At 46.5% G+C, this 20,052-nt stretch overlaps 3 protein-coding genes across 3 annotated transcripts in view; 1 reads left to right on the top strand and 2 right to left on the bottom strand.

Moving 5' to 3' along the window:
* Positions 1–20,052, bottom strand: part of LOC117610724 (uncharacterized) — a 63,385-nt gene that overhangs the window by 12,141 nt on the left and 31,192 nt on the right. The window contains exon 2 of the transcript XR_004583000.2: positions 7,141–7,217. The gene's annotated coding sequence lies outside the window, so the exon portion shown is untranslated. The remainder of the gene's footprint in view (positions 1–7,140; positions 7,218–20,052) is intronic.
* Positions 1,136–17,859, top strand: PsGEF (Protostome-specific GEF). The gene is made up of 16 exons (XM_034338418.2): positions 1,136–1,373; positions 6,994–7,235; positions 7,320–7,948; positions 8,144–8,928; positions 10,040–10,277; positions 12,127–12,181; positions 12,810–13,091; positions 13,199–13,504; positions 14,377–14,792; positions 14,867–15,079; positions 15,136–15,498; positions 15,609–15,720; positions 15,776–16,191; positions 16,398–16,619; positions 16,704–17,046; positions 17,605–17,859. The coding sequence occupies exons 2-16, from the start codon at positions 6,996–6,998 to the stop codon at positions 17,857–17,859; spliced, it is 4,875 nt and encodes a 1,624-aa protein (XP_034194309.1). The 5' UTR covers positions 1,136–1,373; positions 6,994–6,995.
* mRpL30 (mitochondrial ribosomal protein L30) lies at positions 14,175–20,051 on the bottom strand. The gene is made up of 3 exons (XM_034338453.2): positions 19,920–20,051; positions 19,695–19,807; positions 14,175–19,618 (listed from the first exon to the last, which is right to left on the bottom strand). The coding sequence occupies exons 2-3, from the start codon at positions 19,802–19,804 to the stop codon at positions 19,204–19,206; spliced, it is 525 nt and encodes a 174-aa protein (XP_034194344.1). The 5' UTR covers positions 19,805–19,807; positions 19,920–20,051; the 3' UTR covers positions 14,175–19,203.

Consider the following 20,052-nt stretch of genomic DNA (forward strand, 5'->3'; position numbering starts at 1 on the left):
ATTTATAGCGGACATAGAACTTTGATCTTTCGTGGGGTATCTATGGCAAATTACACAGCGGAATAAGTAATTGATCGGCTATTCTACTTTATTAAGTAATTTCTCGCAGCACGCTAAACGAGGTTGTGTGAACACGAGCCGTTTGCGGTACACCTCAGAAATCGACTGTCCTGACCAGGGAAGGCTTTCAACATGGATGGACGTGTCCGCAAGAGAGAGATATATGCCTCGCTCGAACAACAAGGGATCGAACTTTAAGGTTTTCTATGGAGGAAACAACCGTGAGATTAGAAATCGCGCCAAAGGCCCACCACTTTGTAAACAGAGACACGTCGCTTGGTCTAGGTCTAGGAAGTTAGACGGCTGTCGTCTCTTGGGTCTTTCGGTGACTAGACTTTCTCTTTCTGCACGAGCACAGATGTGTTTTCAAGTAGCGTTGCTCGCTGAAACGTGTACTGAATTTTCTACTCTATACACCATACACCGTTCTGATTCTAATCTAACTGCCCACTCGAAACCTCGGAACGTTTCCGTTCTCGCGCTTTGCCAACCATACGAAATCGTTCATTCCAGTTTATTTTTTGCAAAAATTTCCGTTTGATCGATAGACTAATTAACGCAAACGATACACCCTCTCATTTCGCCTCGCGCGATTAACGTTGTACCACTGATAAGCTCTATATAAATATAAACTGAATGGGATAAGGTGCGACTTAGCGAGTTCATCAAAGTAGGGAGAACAAGTTCTGCCAATTAAATCGCATACTGTAGATGCTGACAAACGATTTATAAAATTAACAATTTGGGAAAGATACTTTTGTAAGCAATAGAAAAGGGACGAGACAAGAAAATCAGGATCGAGACAAAGGAAGGATCTTTCTATCTCGAGAATCTTTCCCGGCATCCCGTTATCGGTAGCTAACATTCGAAAGGTTCGCAATCCCAAGACACCCACCATCAGATCATCGAGCGTCCACCTGGGGCGAGTGGAATGGAGTTGGAGTGTGTAGTTTGAGTGGCTGGCATGGTCAGGTCACGATTGCTTCAGGGTGGGGATATAGGTAGAGAGTACAGACAGTATAGAGCAAGAGAGAGCCGGTCTCTCCTGTTTTGTAGCCTCACCTAGGGACCCTTTCCTACATAAGGCCCACGTCCTCACCCCACCACGTCAGTTGAGAAGCAGCCGTTGAAGTGCCACGTCCCGACACCTCTTGTGCCGTGTTCCAGTGCCTTTTTACATTTCTCAAACAGTGCGATCGTGTTCGCGGATTATGTGTCGCGACGACGTATCGAGCTGTGCGTTGAAAATTTGTGACTGACGCATTTTGGATGTACCAACTCGAATCCTGTGGCTCAAGGACACCACACACACGGTGAGTAGAGCCTGTTTTTCTGCCGGCTCTGAATCGTACAAGCGATTCCTTTCGGCGTAGGATCCTTCGAACGGTTTCTTTCGGAATCTTTCGATTTTCGTTCATTTCAATGTTTCCGATCGTCTTCAAATAAAGACGATCTTATTCTGGCTCGCTCTTTTATCGCTACACTCAGAATGTATGTGTTAGTATTCAGTGTATTCGGGCAATCGATATTCATGCAGGGACCAATCGAAGCCACTTTGGTAACCGCATGAATCTCAGACGGTTCTGAATTATTAATGACTCGAATCGATAGGAACCCTTCCTGAATGCTCGTCGATTATTGTCACTTTTCATGGCGCCAATCTTTACATCTCAATCGTACCTCCGGTACCGTGCATTTCATTCATTCCTTTCGATTGATCAATGTCTTTGATGAAGGGAAAAAATGAGCGAAACGCCTTCGACCTGCCCGCGATTGATTCTTACTCCGTTTGGGTCTCACGAGAAATGCCTGGCCTGCGAATGGTTAGAAAATCCTTTCAGGTTGTTGGGATCCCTCGAAAAAAAAAAAAAAAGTATACAAGTAGGGGAAAATGGGTTGGGTTCCGGGGCTGTACCTGGCTTTGTTTTCTCAAGACAGAAACGAACTCTGAAACTGTGGTAAAGATTCTGTTGCGTCCAATGCACGATCGACGCGTGTACGTTCTATCATCGCGAAAGAATGAGCAAAATAACACAATGCGGATAAGTTAAACGCTAAAGAAGGGTGAGAAACTCGAGTCGCGAATAAAAGCGTGAAACAGCAAGGGTTGGGGTTATCTCGAGGCTACGAGCGTTGAATTTGCTCGTTGTCCGAACAAAGGCAAGTGCTTTTTAAAAAGCGATGTTAGAGGCTCGTCTAATTGTAAGACTCCTCGATCCGGTAGCACGAGTCGATGCTGAAACGACCGCGAACGAGCAAAGAAGACGAAGTAGTGGAAGTGAAGAAAAAAAAAAAAAAGAGGAAGGTGAATACGCGTGGCTCGGTACATCTGTCAAAAGGAGGGAAAAGAAAGAGACTCGAAGAAGGAGGTCAAAAGGGAAAAGGATAAGGGAAGAAGAGGGAGAGAAAAAACTGAAAGGGACTGGTAACGAAGGAGCCAGCAAGGCTAGTCCCGGGTCCTATACAAACTTTCCTGTCCAAGTTCGAAGGACCCCGTGGGTCCACCTCGAGGAACCTTTTCTCGAGGATCCCTCTATTTAAATGGCCAGGCGTTTGTTCGCCAGGACTCGTTTCATTCCATTGTTCCTGCCTTATTTTCGAGGCGCGTCCTGAATGTCCATAGCCTGTTGGCAAAGGGTAGGCAGTCTCCAAACGTACCCCCGACTTTCTTTACAATTTGTAAATTCCCAGTTTCATTTCGATCGACCATTAACCGAAAACCTTGCTCACACGTTTCTGACTTTCGAATCACGAACAGAGTTCATTATTCGATTGCAAGCTATTTAAATATTCTAAAGGATCACCTTTAGAAATGTCAGCGAAACACAATTACGAGTTTAAGGTTCCAATTAGTCGATCCACCCCCTTGAAAAAGTACGTTCGCGATTCGTACGAAGCGAAGGGTGGAAAACATCGGTTGCGCGAAGGGTACGACAAGCATGGGAATGCGAAACAGGAGAGAGGAGAAAACGGGGGGACAGGTGTGCTCCATATAGTACGGAGACTGTGTCTTCAGGACGCGTTTCCTCTCCAGCTTTTCTATCCCTCTCTGTTGCCGAAAATCGAGCACATCGGACCAATGAATGAATGAATGCGCGTTTGATCGTCCTCGACTGGGTCTCTCTTGTGATAGCCCCCTCGTTTCTCCCTTTGCCAGCTCGTGCGTGTCTGCTCGTCTCGACCAGACACGGGACCATTTCGAGAGAAACGCCACGAAGCAAAAGGTGGTGGCCAGGGTCAATCCAATATAAATCAGAACCAAGTCTCTGGGCTAAGCCAAGCCGAAGAAGCGGAAACGAAGGGCGAAGGGTAGGATAAGGTAAGGTAAGGTAAGGTAAGGTAAGGGAAGGTAAGGGAAGGAGGCTGTTCGCTGCGATGAATAGACTATTTTTAGGGGCCGCTCGTTCGCGGTCTACGGCACAGCCCGTATACTCCTTGTGCGTGTGTCTGCGACGTTTTCAAAAGGGATTACGTACCAAGTGCTCACCTGCTCCCCCTTCCTTCTCCTACCTCTTACCTTCTCAGCTGACGAATAATCTTTCGTTTCGGAAAGCTCGAGCTTTTCCTGGCAACTGTTTCTTATCTTTCTGAAAGGCGAGTTCATCCCCGAAATCTAGAAGGTCTCTCTCCAATTGCAAGATAGAAGAAAGATCTCCCTAGGTGCTTCGAAAGGGGGCTGGGCCAGCCGAAACTCGCGGCAAGTTTCGTGGTGTTTCTTGTTTTCTTCGTGATCGCTCATAGAAACAACCCCCGAGGAGATGAATCGAGACCGTTAATGGCTTCTTCTTTCTTGTCTTCGAACTGTGAATAATCGTATTGTGCCGCTGGTTTTCGCGATGATTCACAGCGTTTCACGCGAATTAATCGCGTAAGCGATGCCAGCAGACCAATTTCTCTATTGACATCATGAGAAAAGAGGTAGGCAACTCGTTCGAATATTTGCATACGTTGTTGAAAGGATTTTTTGTTTGCAAAGCTAAAGAACTTGGGATTTTCAATCGACGGAAGAAAGGAGAGGGAAAGGTAGATAAAAGGGGAAGATACACGGGTGGGTATTCTTCGATTAATTCCCATCCTTGAGAAGCGTACCTACCTTGGCAAAGTCGTTAAAAACAACTTTTACGGCATACATTACGCAGAAAAAGAGAGAAAAGGGGTTGTCGGGTGTGCTTGCAAGCATGTTAAGGTTTTTAACCGTCGCTCTATTTTGTTCATTCTGTTCGGTTGAAGGACTCCGCTCGATCCTGTCTCGTTCTTCGCGGACAGAAGCGTAAGAAGGGGTACCGAAATGGATTAAAGCCGAAGGATGCCGAGGGGGGGGAGCAAAGGGCCCCTTTTTATTTGGGACGCGATCCCAAAGCGTATCGTGTATTGTCGTCCTCGCGCGGCCTATTTTACAAGCCATAAAAGAGACAGATATGGACCGCGTTCTATTCGGAAGACGCAAACGAGAGGGACTGAAACAATTTAATGTCGTCGTTTGACACTTGTTGCGAGAAAACACCTTTATCGATCGACGAATGCATTTTTCCAAGTGCTTAAACGATCCTCGCAATTTGGTATAATAACAGAGAGTGAAAGTGACCGTCAGAAAAAGCCGTGAAAACTTCCCGGGGAGTCTAATGGACGTCATCTGGGGTGTTTAATGTACATTAAAAACGCGTCCATTAAATGGTACTAAGCGGTTGGGTAACGATACGTTTTTAAAAATTGCTCGGGCGTTAAAAGAAGAGAACCAGTCGAGCGACACGCGCGGAACTTTTAAAACGCTTGGTATGTTCGAGGCAACCAGTACTTGGACTAGAACGGGTAACGGAAAATGGTATGCGTTCTCTTTGCATAATGGCCAACGATTTGTGTCGCTGCTAGAAATGGATTTCGAGCACGCTCGCAAACTTGCCGAGTTGTCCTCACCTGCGATCTATCCCTTTCGATGGGACAACAATTTTCGGTTAAACTATTTGCATACACTCTCGACAAAAATCTCCCCCATCTATCTCTTATCGCGTATAAGCGTAAAGAATTTCCATCAAACTTGCACAGATTTATCGAAACGATACTCGCGTTAAAAAATGTAGGGGACAAACGCCATGGCGCCAGCTGTATGGTCTCGATTCAATAATTAGCTACTAGCCAACGATAAATCTTTAGCGTGCACGGCACGACGCTTAGAAAAGGGGAGCCGTGGTCCACCTGTGATCGTTATCGTTCCATCTAACGATCTCCAGCCGACAAATGGCCAGCATTGGGAAAAAAAAGGAGGTCTTTTCGGGGTCTGCGTGTATCACCGGGAAAAGGAAGCAAGTGCACAAACTATGACCTCTTAATCCGTGCTTAACTCGCATACAGTGTTTTAATTATTTGGGGTGAAACGCGCGCTCCGTGAAGTTGGCGAATACGTTTCAAATTAACGAAGGTTAATTAAATATCAGTGACTGATTAATCTAAAATCTAGATTCGAAAAAAAAAAACGTTTTCGATTAGTTTTATCTTATCGATAGATTTGCACTGTGTAAATGTTCGAAATAAGAGTCGGTGGTTAGGCCAGTTGCGGTGAGGTGGATGTTGGAGAAAGGGTAGCAAAATGGAATAGGGAATACGTTAAAGGAAGGCTGGTGAAATAAAGGTAGATAGTAATCGTCTCGTTGACGGTGCTTCGACACCGACAACCATCGAGCTCTCGTGCTTCGCCAGACCAGATGGAAAGCACGCTACGCGACTTCCACCATATGGGCAGGTGCCCATGCCGTTTCACAAGCTACCGTGTAGCGAAAATGTACGCGTGCGTGCACACCAAGTCACTTGGTGTACCGACGGAGGTTCACTCGAAACTACGTGAACACGCGTGAAAAAGTGCGTGTGCGGCATGGCAACAGCTTGTATGCAAATGAACGCATTTTCATACCTACTTCACAATGCAACACGTTCACCCCCTCCGAGGAACCGTTAAAAGGGACAAACCTGCTCTCGCTCCCGCTCCTGCTACTGTTAATGCTGCTGCTGCTGATACTATTGACCTGTTTGCAATTCAAAGATAACAAGAAAGATACGCGCTATCTGTGGTTAGATATAAAATTTGTGTTTTTATGAAAGATGATAATGTCAGAAGTCGCGAACCGAAAGGGTGTCTTATACCAGCATGACAATGCAACCCTACGCGAACTGCTTTCTCATCCGGTGTATTCATCAGACATAGCATCGATCAATTTTCTTTTGTTCGGATCGTATCAGCGGAACGTTCAACTTTTTACCGAAATTCTGAAAGGATAAAGTTCCGTTATTTTTTCAAAGAGAGAGGAGAGAGTGCGGATCGTGATTCGAATTCGTGATCACGGAACGAAATTCAATCGTCCTAATCGAATCAACGATTACGCGCACCAACGAATTTACGGCACCGCAGGGTGAAACGATTTCTTTGCATCACCGCTTTCATTCTTCCCTTCGCGCATTTTCAGCATATTCTATTTCTCACGGGACATAGAAATTAACCGTTTGTTAAGTCAAAGCAAGTGTTAACTCGTGAAACAGACTCAGGTGAACCACCTGAACTGAAGTTTCACCTGTTTCGCTATTTCCCGTATGCCGTGACAGGTGCGACCCTCTGCTTTCGTCACCGCCTTTCTGCTATTTCTTTCGTCCTCATCTTTTTCTTTTTTGTCACCGCCCTCGACCTGTTACATAATTAGAAGCCGACATTTATTTTCGGGAACACGTACCGATACGGGCGAGCGGTCCCTTTAAAACGCGAGATGTCACGATAAGCTTCCTGTTACTTTCCTCACGTGCACCTTACGTAATTGTAGAAAACACGGACTTTCCTTTTCTTTTTCAACGTAAATTGTAGCGCAGTTTCCTCGAGGCGCGAAGGTGAATCGATAAAGTTTTAAGCGAGAGTTTTCGCTTACTTAGGGGGTTTGCTTTCTGCCTGCACAGAGATGCTGAAGTGGACGGTTTCGAGATCGTTGTCGGCGAGCAGCTCGACGCCTCACGGTCCGCCTAGCCTGAACAAGGCGACACGCAGGCCTTTTCGAGACTTGTCCAACACGCCTCCCGCTGCTACTACCAAAACTCGTAACATACCTGCTCAAACTGCCGAAAACACGTTGGCCAGGACCACGCCGGTTCGTCGTAGAAGATGCAGGAGCCACGGCAGCGACCTACGGACATATTTTCAAGTCAGTAAAAGAATTTTCTCGAATCGTTTCAATAAGGGTCGGGGGGGGAAAAAAAAACGGGGTTGGTTAATTGTTTGTTTTCAGGCTACGAAGCCTAATCTGCGGGCAAACAAACGTCAGTCGATGTCACAGCAAGCGGACAAGTCATCTGTCACGGAGAGCTTTTATCAAAGCACCCCGAGAGTCGACACCGATATCGGTCCGTTAACGTTTCTACCAGCCGGCAGCAAATGTTCCACCGGTCTCACTCTACCAACCGATCCCACGCTATTTATGAAGAGCAAAGTAAAGAAGTTTCAGAGCGACAACGAGCTACCGCAGAATATCGTGAACGAGGCCAGGGCGAACCTTCAGTCGCACGTGTCAGACTTTTTCCAACAAATTTCTATGGCTACCAGTCCGGAAGACGTGATGGAAGCCGAGACTGTTCCTCTCTCGAAGAACAGACTGTACTCTCAAAACGTGGAGCTAAAGTCAAAATTCCCGGATTGCACGCGAATCTCGTATCTGCCGAAACTGGCGAGAATCAGCAAGATTCACGCACGTTGCAAAACGCCTTATCACGGGAAGAACGCTGCTACAGCCGCGAGTTCTATGAAAACAAACGGTCACGACCAGACGCCTTTGGCTGGGAAACTGTCGAATCTGGCCATAGACCAAGATCTACCCAAGTTTGAGAACATGGACAACACAGTGACGGAAGTCCTCAACAGGTAAGAGCGAACGTTTCACACCGTGGGGCTAACTTATATTTATATACAAGGTGTTGAGGGAATAATATTGCAGGCTGTTGCCAATTCGCGTCGTTCTTTACTTTTTCGAAACAGTACTACCTTCCTTCTATCTCTATGCAAATGTTCAGAAATTGCTTGAAAATATTGCACTGCAAATAGCTCGTTCGTATTCAGGGAACAGGAGGTGAATTTCAGCGGGAAGACGGTGGCGGAAATTCTTCTGGGAGACGTGGAGGAACGAAAAAAGGTGCTAGAGGATAGCCGCGAGGATGAGCAAAACGTTTCGCAAGTGGATCACACGTACGAGACGATCATGGAACGGGAAGAGGAAGACGAGGAAACGGCGTGTCACAACGATAGTTCCATCTCTTCGGCTAGTCAACTCTTGGAGGATCCTTCGCCCATGTCCTGGGCGTTCTCCTCCCCTACCAACGAGCTGGACGGGGAATTTACCTTGAAAAGGCAACGAGGAATACGAAGGAAACGACATCGGAAGGACACGGGGAAGATTTACGAGGGGAAACGGGCAAAGAGGCGTTCGTCGAGCCATAGTCCGTCGACTAGCGCGACAATCGAGAAACCGCAGGACGCTTTGGTCGAGGCTGTGAATCCAAATGTGAAGAAACTCGCCTTGGAGACGGACTTGGACACCACTTTGGACGAGAAGTGCGTGTTCGCGCCGAAAGTGTTGTTCTCGGGTCAGGAGGATCGTAAAGAGGAGGAGGTTGGAAAGAAAAACGGTACCTGGGAGCTGGACAGTCCAAAATCCAGCCTCACCGACGACTTTCAGAGCTCCAAGTCGTTCTTAAACTCGATGTCGAACACACCGGAAACACCGCTTGTCGCCACTGTACGTAGATGTCTTAAATTCAGCCCGGAAAGCGAACTCCCGAAACCGAACTGCCACGGATCGATCGAGATCGAGTACTCCGTGGTTGGTGAACAAATACACGTTCGAGGTAAGTGACTTTAAATATAAATATAAATATAAACAGATTTGTCGTAGAGAACGCGTTAATCATTGTCAAAGAATGTACGTATGTACATACACGATCGTTGTTCCGTTGCATAAAATCGAACGTGATAAAGTGCTCGTCTCGTTTAGCAAGCCGCAACTCAACGGAAACAAAAGCACCGCGCACCGGCTCCCAACACGCCTACGTACTTTTAACACATTGATTGCCACGAGGTCATTGGTGAATAAAAAATAATTAACAAGAAAGAAAAGGAATATTATCAAAACTGTACTAGTAACCTAACTAGGCGGGAATCAAAGTATCACGTTCAAAAGTTAAATTTCCAATATATTGTATCAAAGAGGAATATTTTTAGCTATGACAATCAACGCGTTAGAGAGGAAAAAAGATATCTCTCTCGAGCGAAATATCGGGTTACATATTTGGTCGGATAAGTATATTCGCGAGGGTTTTCGCGATGCCAAGACGTCCCTGGCAAGCAATCGCGAAAGGGCATGCGCTAGTTACGTGCCACAAGAGGGGGTGTTTCAGTTGGCACCCCGCGATAGACGACTGTGCCAGTAACCCACAGACCCTCCTGGCAATTCGCTCCCGGTTAGTAGGCCTACCAACATTGATTATAGCTGGTACACACATCTTTGCGTAAACAATCCAACGTAAAATCATCCAAACTTACGCTTCTCCCGTCTCCACCGGTCCTAAACTTTCCCTCTTTCGAAACACCGGGACGCAACCCCCCTCGATAAATCGCTCGTTCGTTGAATTCCTTCGAATTGTTTTTTTTCTCAAACGGTTCGTTATCGAGAACGAAGGGAGAAAAGCGTTCGAATTCGGGAAGTCGATCCGTGTTGCAGCAAGTAGAAGAGTGCCGCATTGGTCAGACGGTCGGCGGTGCGCGTAGTGCGTGCGACGAATCGGTCAGACATAACAGAAAAGAAGCTCATTCGAAGCTTATTCCGTACTTTTCGCACGTGTTCATCTATCCTCGATCGAAAGGAAGCATAATCTCGGCTAGAGATTGACGGCTAGATCGTGAACGATTTAAAAGAGAAGAAAAGATTTCACGCTACATTCTCGTTTCTGTTTGTCACAGTGATAAGGTGCAAGGATCTTAGGAGAGCGTACGAGGGCCCTATTCACGCGTATGTGAAAGCGAGCCTGAAGAACGGGAGCGGCGAGGGAGTGGTGAAGAGGACGGCGGTGCACAGGGCCACGCCGAATCCCGTCTTCCACGAGACCTTGATACTGCCCTGCCCGGTGAACAACAACCACTGCAGCGGCAAGCCCACGTCCCTGGACATCGCTGTCTGGCACAGGGATCGTCGCGCAAGGTGAGCATGCTCGAAAAAAGGAAATAACCCGTAGAAGAGGGGCTTCTTCGGTGGTACACGACGACTCGTGTCACATAACAATAAAGCTTGCCCTGCCATGCCGATCGGATAGCGATAGTACGATTCCGTTGTCATTGGAAACGTTCTTTCAATTCCCTCAACGTTGCCTTGACTCGTTTTCTCGATGTAACTTCAACATCGTACCGCTTCGTACACGCCGCGAGATACTAATCTCACGCAAGAGTTAACTTTCCGTGCATCGCCGGAATGTTGCGGAACGTATGTAACGTAGGCGGTAGCTATCTGGATCTTAACAGTTTAGGAAGAGAATATCCTAATTAACACTTCGCGTTTCCACTATGATACCGATAATTAGTACCAGCGTGTCTTTAGATCTTTCCTTTACACCCAAAGGCCTCGACCAATTACGAAAAACTAGCCAATTAAGAATCTAATTTTAAACATTCACCAAAGTTGCCGGACTTTCTTACACTGTTAGGATGCTATAAGAAGTAACTATGTTAGAAACTAGTCTTGCAGACTTATAAGTAAAACATAGGGTTACGTGTCCGTTTTTCTTTCATGAAGAAAGGGGAGGAAACTTTTCAATCCGCCTTAACAGAGATACGAAAAAAGAAGTAGGCGATTTGTATCGATGCGGTTTGGCGATGAAGGAACGCGGCAGTAGGCGCTGTCTCCGAGGAGAAGATATCGGGGTCAAGAACTACGGCTAGGTCTCGTTAATCCAAGAGTTACAAGTCAGACAACCCCTCCCCTCTTCCCGATATTCTCCACGAACCTTTACAAGTTTCATAGACACGATTTAAAGGATTCCTATGTTTCATTTCCAGCTTCATAATCGATAGAAAAAGAAACGACAGAATTTCGTTGCAAAGCAAGTTACGATAACGCCAGACAACCCCTTCGTCGCTGTTTCCAATATTCTCATGAAACCTTTCGCGTTTCGCAGACGAGATTTAAATGATTCGTGTCTCTGGTATCGAGCAGACTCGCGAAGCATTCCAGTTGACGGAAAATGAAAGCGAGTGCACGCGACAGTCTCGCATGCAAACGAGGAGAAACGCGATAACGAAGCAGTCGATAAAAGGGACTGTCTCCGGTTGAGATAATTTCACGTGGGTTACGATGCGATGGTCCATCAGAACGGTGAAACGAATTTCTGGGATATAACGCGGATTGCTCGCGGTAGGAGGGGAATCGATTCCGTGGAAGCATGCGCATCGAGCCCGCCACGTGCACTCTTCGTCACATCCGCGCGTCTCTGCAACCACACCGAACTCCTATACAATTTTCCTTTCTACCTTTCCATGTAAATAGTACTAATACAACTGGTCAGTGGACCTATCTAGACTCGCTGGACGTCGATACTCTTCTTCTAGAATATCAGACTTTGCTTTAATTTCGCTTCGAGTTCGCTTCGAGTAAATAATAAAAATGCCAAATTGTCATAATTTATGTGTAGATATTAACAAATTGATGAAATGTAAATAATTGAAAGTTCTCGAATGTTGACTCGGTTGGCTGCTCTATTTGTTCGGGTTAATTTAAGCAAATATTAGGAGAAAGACGGAAGCAATTGATTTCGTATCTATACTGGAATGAAAAAGCTGCCGTTCAGGTAACAAAAAGTGGGTAGTAATGAAGAGCAAATAGAAAACTAACTTTCGGTTAGCTTGTAAACGCGTATCGATCGAATAACGACTTATAAACGGTGTTATATTTGATCGATTGATTGATTTTATCAGCTGATGTACGCGCCTATATAGGTATGTATCTGCACTTTGTTATTGAAAAAGATTGATTTACATTTTCGTTTCATTTGTTTCAGACGTAGCGAACTGTTAGGCTGCATGACTCTACCTCTACCTCTGTCTCAGGATAAGGTAAATACTATGACGTTTTATTTCTTTGGTACACTCACTTTTGACCCCGGTTATTACGAGCAATTTTTCCGTCCAGACGAAACTCGTTTGAACGATAGATGCTTATCAAGCGTTGAAACGGTAGAATTTTCGCGAGGAGGAAGTTTGATGCGCGATAACCGTCTGTCAGCTGTTTACCGTCACTCGTAGGTCTTCCTGGCTTAAGGTCATGGTTAAGCTCGTTACGAAACTAGCCAGTGGAACGTCATCCGGGAAAGATTCACTTGTGCTTTGATCTGGTTGAAAAGTGGCAGGTGCCTTGGGAATATCTTGCCAATTTCATCGAAATCGTTCGTCCACGTTTGTTCCGCGACCCGTGAAATCAATCATGATCGTGGTGGCTATCTACTGTGCCGTGTTCTTCGTGGTCGGTGTTATGTTGAAGATATTCATGTTCTGTTAATGCGATGGAGAGAGCAGGCTCGGGGCTGGTTAACGAAAATTTCTCAAAGTCAATAATTAACGTTGCACACGTGTTTTCGGTTCGCGTTCAGTGGCAAATAGAAATTCGTTTGCAGGTAATCGACACGGCTCGTTTGAACGCACCGGGTACGTACGTTCGTTTAATCGTACGATGACGAATTTTCAGGAAGCGACATGGCATCCTCTCGAAGCAGGAACCGGTCGAAATGCGAGCACTCCTTATGCAGGCTTGCCTCAAGACTGCGGAGTCTCGCCACCCTTGTCCAAGGACGGAGAGCCAGATAATAATAATTCAGGAGCGGAGGACTTGACGTATCTGAGGCATCTCGAATTGGAACCAATCGATCCTTTGACCGGTTTGCCCCTGCACCCTGGTTTTACAGCCAGGGGTGGTAGGACACCGTGCACCGTCACCAGGAGATTGATAAGACAGTCTGCAGCCAATCAGGTTAGCTGATTTCACACGTGTCGTTTCGTGCAATTTCCCTGCCAGGAGGTGACACCCCCTCTCTGGTTGCGATAAGCTCGATCGAGAAATTTTCTTTTTCAACCTAGGTTCCATGGGGTTTCTCGTTGTCCTGGGGGAGACCACCCCGCGTGGAACGCGTGGACCCTGCCAGTCCGGCGGAACGATCCGGTCTCAGACCAGGTGATCACGTTGTCTTCGTCGACACGACGAACGTCGTGACCCGATCACGGGAAGAGATCCTCGGATTGATCCAAGCTGCCACCAATCAACTGATCCTGGAGGTTTATCGCAAGGGGAACGTTCATTCGTCGATGCATCGGCCTAGCTCGATGAACGTTAGCCTTCACCAACCGATCGGCACCGGACAGCACGCGGTCGCGTTTAACGCCGAGGTCGGTACAGGCGTTTTGGTCTGAATTTACCTGCGTCAATTTACGAAACTGCACGATCACGAACGAAACGGCCTAGCTGTTTGTCGCTTCGCTCCAACTGTTTTTCTTTTTCATTGGGATCGTTCTCCGTTCGTGGCTTCGATCGCGCGAGTTTCGTTTCTATGTAGTATCAACGAGACTGTTTGGAAAAATCTTTGATCCAATATTTTTCTTCCTTTGATGCCTCGTCTTTGAATAGTTCGATGGTCCCAACCCGACAAATCTCAACTACTAGAAAGAACGCAAAGTAAACTTGCCACGATGATCTATTAAAGTCCCAAGTATTTCTTGCTGTTCCGGAGTTAGTGGTACTAAACAGACGGTCGTATAAGAGAAGCTTTAGTAGCAAGAAGTCTAAACCCTAGGCAATCGAGTCGATGCGCGTTTTCATAGAGTCTCGTTTATACCAACGTATCGTTTAGCGAACCGTGACACGCTGCATGCGTTTTTCAGAGCTTATTTTACTTTTCATCGCACGGCATGTCGCGCGACTACTCCTGTAAATTCTTTTCTCGTAAACGTCTAGCGAACCTATTGTGAACGCCTAGTGTGTATAGCGCGTGTCCCGTTTCTTTTCGTCAATGGACACGATTAAGTTATGATACGGTTATTATGTTTTGTAATCTGACGGTTGTCTTTTTTTTTTTTTTCTGTTGCTCAACAAGTTTTGTTTCAAAGCATTTATCGTATTCTGTTCATTTATTTCACCCTTTATCACCTGTTCCCTGTCCTTCGCGAATCGTGAGAACCCGACTCGGTTGCATGCGCCGCTACACTCCGTGCACGTATCCTATTGCGTAAACTCGGAACTTTTGCGAGTGAACGCGTCTCAGGTGTTTCCAAACCTCGCGCCGGATGCACCGCCGGAAGAGGAACTGTCGGTACGCGAGACGCGATACTGGGGCATCCTGAAGAGCGGTCACACGCGTTTCATGGCACCGATGCTCGAGAGACGGGACGTTCTATCCGCCGCGGATTACTTGATACTCTTTCAAAATCTCGACGAGCTGCTGAAACTTTCCGAAGAGATTCGCGACGAGGGCGGAGGGGTAGAGAGCTACCTGTGCCGTGTACCGAGGATCACCGCCGCATACAGGAGATACCTAAGCGGATTACAACGCGCCTGCTGTCTGTTGGTGGCTTTGAGACGAAATACCGCATTCGCGAAGCTGGTCTGCGAACCAGCCGTTCCTCATAAGAGACGTCCCGATCTGACGGGCGTCTTGCTTTTGCCTCTAGAACACTATAGGTTCGTCCCTTCTTTCCACCCTTGTTCTCCTCTGAAAATTCGGACCACGCGTTTCAATCGTTTGAAAATCGTAGAGAGATGACGAGACTGTTAGGTCTGGCGTCGCCAAGGAACTGCCAGCAAGCCAGAGACCTGGCTCAGGGTTACAGAGAAGCAACGGCTAACGCCGGCGTTATGGAACCACCTCGCGACACCGGAAGGCCTTTGCTCAGCTTGCAAGAAGTCGAATCGCGACTCGTTTTCGCGAGATGCAAACCGTTCACTCTGGCTATGCCCGGAAGACAATGGTGCGTATCGAGGTGTTTAGAAGGCAAAACCAGGTTAAGCGAGATTAACGTTTCAGGCTGTTCGGAGGTGCACTGGCAAAAGTGGAGGGACGAGCGCGTCTACAACCATCCTGGGCCTTGTTGCTCACCGACCTCCTGGTGTTTGCTCGCGTTTCGAGAGATCGCGTTCTGTTCGTGACCGAGGAGCCACTGCGTTTATCGAACATCGCCGAGGCTTGCTTTACCGTCCGTAAAAGACCGACAGAATTTCGATTACAGGTCGCGATTAATCCGCCTGGGAACGCGGAAAACGGTCATCTCGAGGTGACCAACAGCGGTGGTTGTAGCCCCCACAGTCGTCATCGAAGACGAGTTCTGGTCTTGCGAGCTCCTACTCCGGAATTGAAAGCTGTTTGGCACAACCTTCTTCAACGGCAGATGTAAGTCGTTTAATCGTCTGATCTCGTAACTCATTGTCAGATCTAGCGTTGAGCCTGCAAGAACCTCTGTGTCGCGTTTCCTTTGTCTGCACTAATTCGTTATATTTTAGAATCTATGTGAATACAGGCTATGGTGGAACCCCGAGTCAAGACAGTCCTGAAGAAAGTCCGATTACCGGTGGCAATTTTACCGCGGTTAGAGAACCTACGGAAAGTTCTCAGGTGAGTCGAGAGAAGTTTCTTCTAACGATAATTATTTTACAAAGATCATTGACAGACCACCAGGGAATCACAGAAACCGGACGAGGAGAAGGAATCTCGCTCGACGGACAGTATCGACACGATCATCAAGAATTCAAGGGAGAATAATCATTTGGCTCAATGGGTGCGCAACTCCCATCAAATCCCGCCACCGGATTCCGAGGAGAATCCCATCGAGGAATGGACGGCCGAAGAATTGGCGGCGCGAGCTCCGAGAGAAGGTTGCAACGAGTCGAACACGGAGGAAAACACGGCCGCGGAAGAAGCCGTTGCGGAAGTTGTCAATTCCGACGTGGAGCAACAAAGCACCGCTTCCAGCGCGAGCCTCAGTACCGTCAAGTCCAACAGTGTGACGACGAAAAAGAACGGTAGCTTCGCCTCTTCCAGGGAAAATTCAACCGGTTCGATCAACATTTGTAGAAGATGCCACAGGTAACGCACAGCAGAGATTTCTTGCGGTTAAAAAAACACGCTTAGAATTTCTTTCTAAATCAGTGATGTCTAAATTCTGTATCAACCCTGAATGTTTTGGATGGATAGTTAGACGTGGATTCCTGCGTTGTTGGCGAGTGCAGAGAGCACAAACGATCGAACGGTATGAAAAGTTCTACGATTAAACTCGTCGGTCTCAATTGCAGATCAGGTTGCCCTACACCACCTTTAACCAGAGATCCGTTCTCTCCGTTGCCTCCAAAGATTTCGGTCGTACCACCCACGCCCGATTTGTGCACCAGGCACAGGCTGAGAAACGGGCTGCACGACAGCCCCGGAAGAAACAGTCCAGGCTACACGCCAGCTGACGGGAACACAGAGGATGGCAGCGAGGACGACCTCGAGTGTGACGGTGAACCGCCTTATAGGTGAAACTGAACACGTGTCATTCGCGAGGAGCAACGATGTTCAGGTTCCTCTGTTTCGGAAGTAATCGTGCAATCGTTTTCCAGAGCTCTCAGAAGGTTCGGCACTATGAGCAGCCTGGACCAGGACGACGAGCTCGAGGAACAAGGAGACGATGACAATCGAGAAACCGAGTCTCCGCCTACGGGTTTGAGAGCTTGGACGGCTAGAGCGAGTAGCTACGTGGTCAGTAAAATGGCTCTGCTCGAACAGCTCGGTGAAGGAGTAGGGGGATATCTTCTTCAACCACCTGTGCCTCCGGAGAGGACAGAATTTTCCTTGGACCCGAACGACGAAGAGGGTACGACGTCTGGAGCTACTTCGGGGGACGATATCTGGGGAACTCCGACTTCCGGTGGTCCTGACGACGAAAGCTTCACAGCTAGTTCGGTAATGAAAGATACCTTCTCGAGATACGATAACGCTCGAAGGTACTGGCGTTGGCTCGATTGATCAAAACAGACTTTGAATGCGAACCTACATTTCCTTTTAACCTTAGTTACACCTCGCATACATAGGAATTCGTGCACGATCGATCGATCGAGCAAATCGAAAGAATTCCTTTTTTCTTCGATAGCTTCGCTTGTCACCTTCTTGAAAGCTTGCTTGTACATACTTACACGATACGCTGACAATGAGACAAGGTAAGGTATTTTGCACCTTTGGGATTCGCGTAAAAGTTGAAGATTAACACTTTGTGGTCCGGCGACGATTTTATACCATCTACAAGTTCGGGAGAAGCGTGGACCGCAAGGTGTTAATGTTGTTTAACTGAAAGGCCGTACCTTCTAGCCGGAAGAGAAGTGGACAAAATAGGAAAAGAGAAAAACGGAGAGAATCGAGCTAGAAGAAAAGTTAGCTGATAAGCTTCGCACGCATCTGCATGAGACAATGCTTGCCCTTTGTTTGCAAAGAATCACTAGCCCGAGCTGTGCCTGACTTCCCTAGCCGCCGCCAAACGGTGCAGGCAACGCGGTCGCATCCGGCGAGGACAACTACGGCCTGAACCTGTCGACAGAGGATGACCCGGATCAAGAGTCCGAGAACGAGGACTGTAATCTACCGGAATTGAACATGGATCAGCTGCTCGGTGGCGGAAGTTTAGGCTCGTTGAGGTGTTTCCTCGGCAGAAGAAGATTGGAACCGCTGCCAGAGGAGGAGGATTCGTCTGGAAGCGGAAAGGATCAAGTTGGATGGTGGTGACAGCGGTTGCAAACCACGGCGTCGAAGAACGTCGGCTCGAGCTCCGATGCGAACGACAGGGATCGCGTATTTGCCAAGCTGAATCAGGAGGACGAAGAGTTTCGCAGGAAGATAGTGAACCTTCACAGAAAACTGTCCGACGTGGAGGATGGTTACGCGACAGAGACAACCTCTTCGGACACCTTGAAGAGTTCCAAAGAGGCTGATCGTTTGAAGGAACTGGAATCGTTGGTGAGAAGAGCGGAGGAGACTAGCAGTAAAAACGCCGAACGAATCGGGGCCGAGAGAGCGAGGAGCGAAGAGTACTCGTGCACGGAAAGCATGGCAGACTCGAGAAATCATCAGTACAAAAGAGTCGATGGTCAACAGGAAAGAAGAAAACGGATCGAGTTGTTTCAGCGAAAAGCGAAGAAACTGGAAGAAGATTCGGAAGATCAGAACGATGGTAGCCCGTCCAAGACAACGGAGAAGAATTTTTTGAATCGATTAAGAATAAAAAGACGCAGCATGAAGCTGCTTAGTTTCTTAAGCGGTAAAGCCGCGGACAGATCCCAGGAGGAACGCGCCGCTAGACTTTTGAGAATGTACATGCCCGAAAAGGGTTCCAAAGCACAAAACACCATTTCTATACATCACACGTCCCGGGACAGACGATTTTGGAAACTTCGGAGTAGAAGGCGAACAAATTCTTCGTAAACGCGCAACGTTTCTTATCTAGACTTTCCAGTATTCGCGTTACTCGAGTCTTTTTTCATAGAATCTAGCGTAACTTCAAACTAGACTATTTCTTCGTACCGTATACGGTTTCAAAGTAAACGCAGTACTTTCCTCGGGTACGGTTAGCCGATTAAACAAGTTCCAGAACGCAAGAATCGAGTGTTAATATCGTAGCGTGCTTGTCGGTTATTAATGAAATCAGTCCAGTTTCCAAAGGATACGAAACACGGCCTAGTGTGAAACGTCTCTGAGATATAGGTTTAAGATGTTTCGTTTGCCGCGTAAGACTGTTCGTCGATCTAGTCTCGCTCATTTAAATTTAGACAGTTTCTTTCGTTTCTCTCGGACACCGTATTTAAGTAGGTCCGCACGACTGACCCAAAGCGGCACTCATCTTCCACGATGATAGATCTTGCTCCAAAATACAAAACGAAAAATTGTAAAAAAAACCACTGGAATTTTAACATTACTGTTGGTAGGTTGCAACATAGCCGTATGGCTGTAATCGACATACAAATAAAGTATATTATTTGTTCAGCGATTGTTCTTTCATTTTATAACAATGCCCAACAATATATTATAAAAAAGAAACTAACAATACTATAAAGAATTTTAATATATATTACATTAAATAAGTATTCCTTTAATCCATAAAAGTCGAAGTTTCTCTTTTATAGTAAAATAATTCATTCTCTTGGGAGAATTCATGAACTGCAAAGTAGCTTCGTACCGACCACGATCGAGTTTTTCGGTTGTGTAAAATTTTCCATTTTCGTGTATGTATATTCCAGTAAGCTCATCTACGTTTGGTAATTTTTCGGGTAATTGTACCGGAACGATTTTCACTAAATGTTTTACTTTCCATAGCATAGCACACATATCTGGCGAATTCTTTACAAATACCGGCTGCTTTACGCGTTCTTCGAATCCCAGTTGCTTAAGAATATCTTTTTCCCAATAAGGATTTCCCTTGAAAGGCTTCACTCTGTGAACCATTAAAACTTTCGACGGTACGATCGGAGGATCCACGTGATCCTTCTTACTGAAATAAACAAATATATTTCCTATATCGATAACCTAACCTCGAGAACTACAAAAGCACCATTTCCTTCTCTTACCGTGGATGATATTTAACCTTTTCGTATTGAACAGCATCCGGGAGCCATGATTTTGTATACTGTCGATAACTCCGTGTCAACGTTAATAGAAAATTTGTACGATTTGCCATTTCCTAAAGGATACCAATATCAGGTTAAACTGAATTAGGTTAGGTGACTACGTAAATAACAATTATGAACACCATATGCATCAACATAATGTTCAAATATCGGCAGAATACTCACGTGTATTATTAAAATCTCTTGTTACAACAACTTTACATAATATTTATGTAACAGCAATCTAATTTTCTAATTTTCACTACTTATTTATGTCTCCTACAGCTGAGCGACACCACCAACGAGACTACACAGAACG

This window comes from Osmia lignaria, chromosome 3 (genome assembly GCF_051020975.1).
Source record: "Osmia lignaria lignaria isolate PbOS001 chromosome 3, iyOsmLign1, whole genome shotgun sequence".
NCBI classification, from domain to species: Eukaryota; Metazoa; Arthropoda; class Insecta; order Hymenoptera; family Megachilidae; genus Osmia; species Osmia lignaria.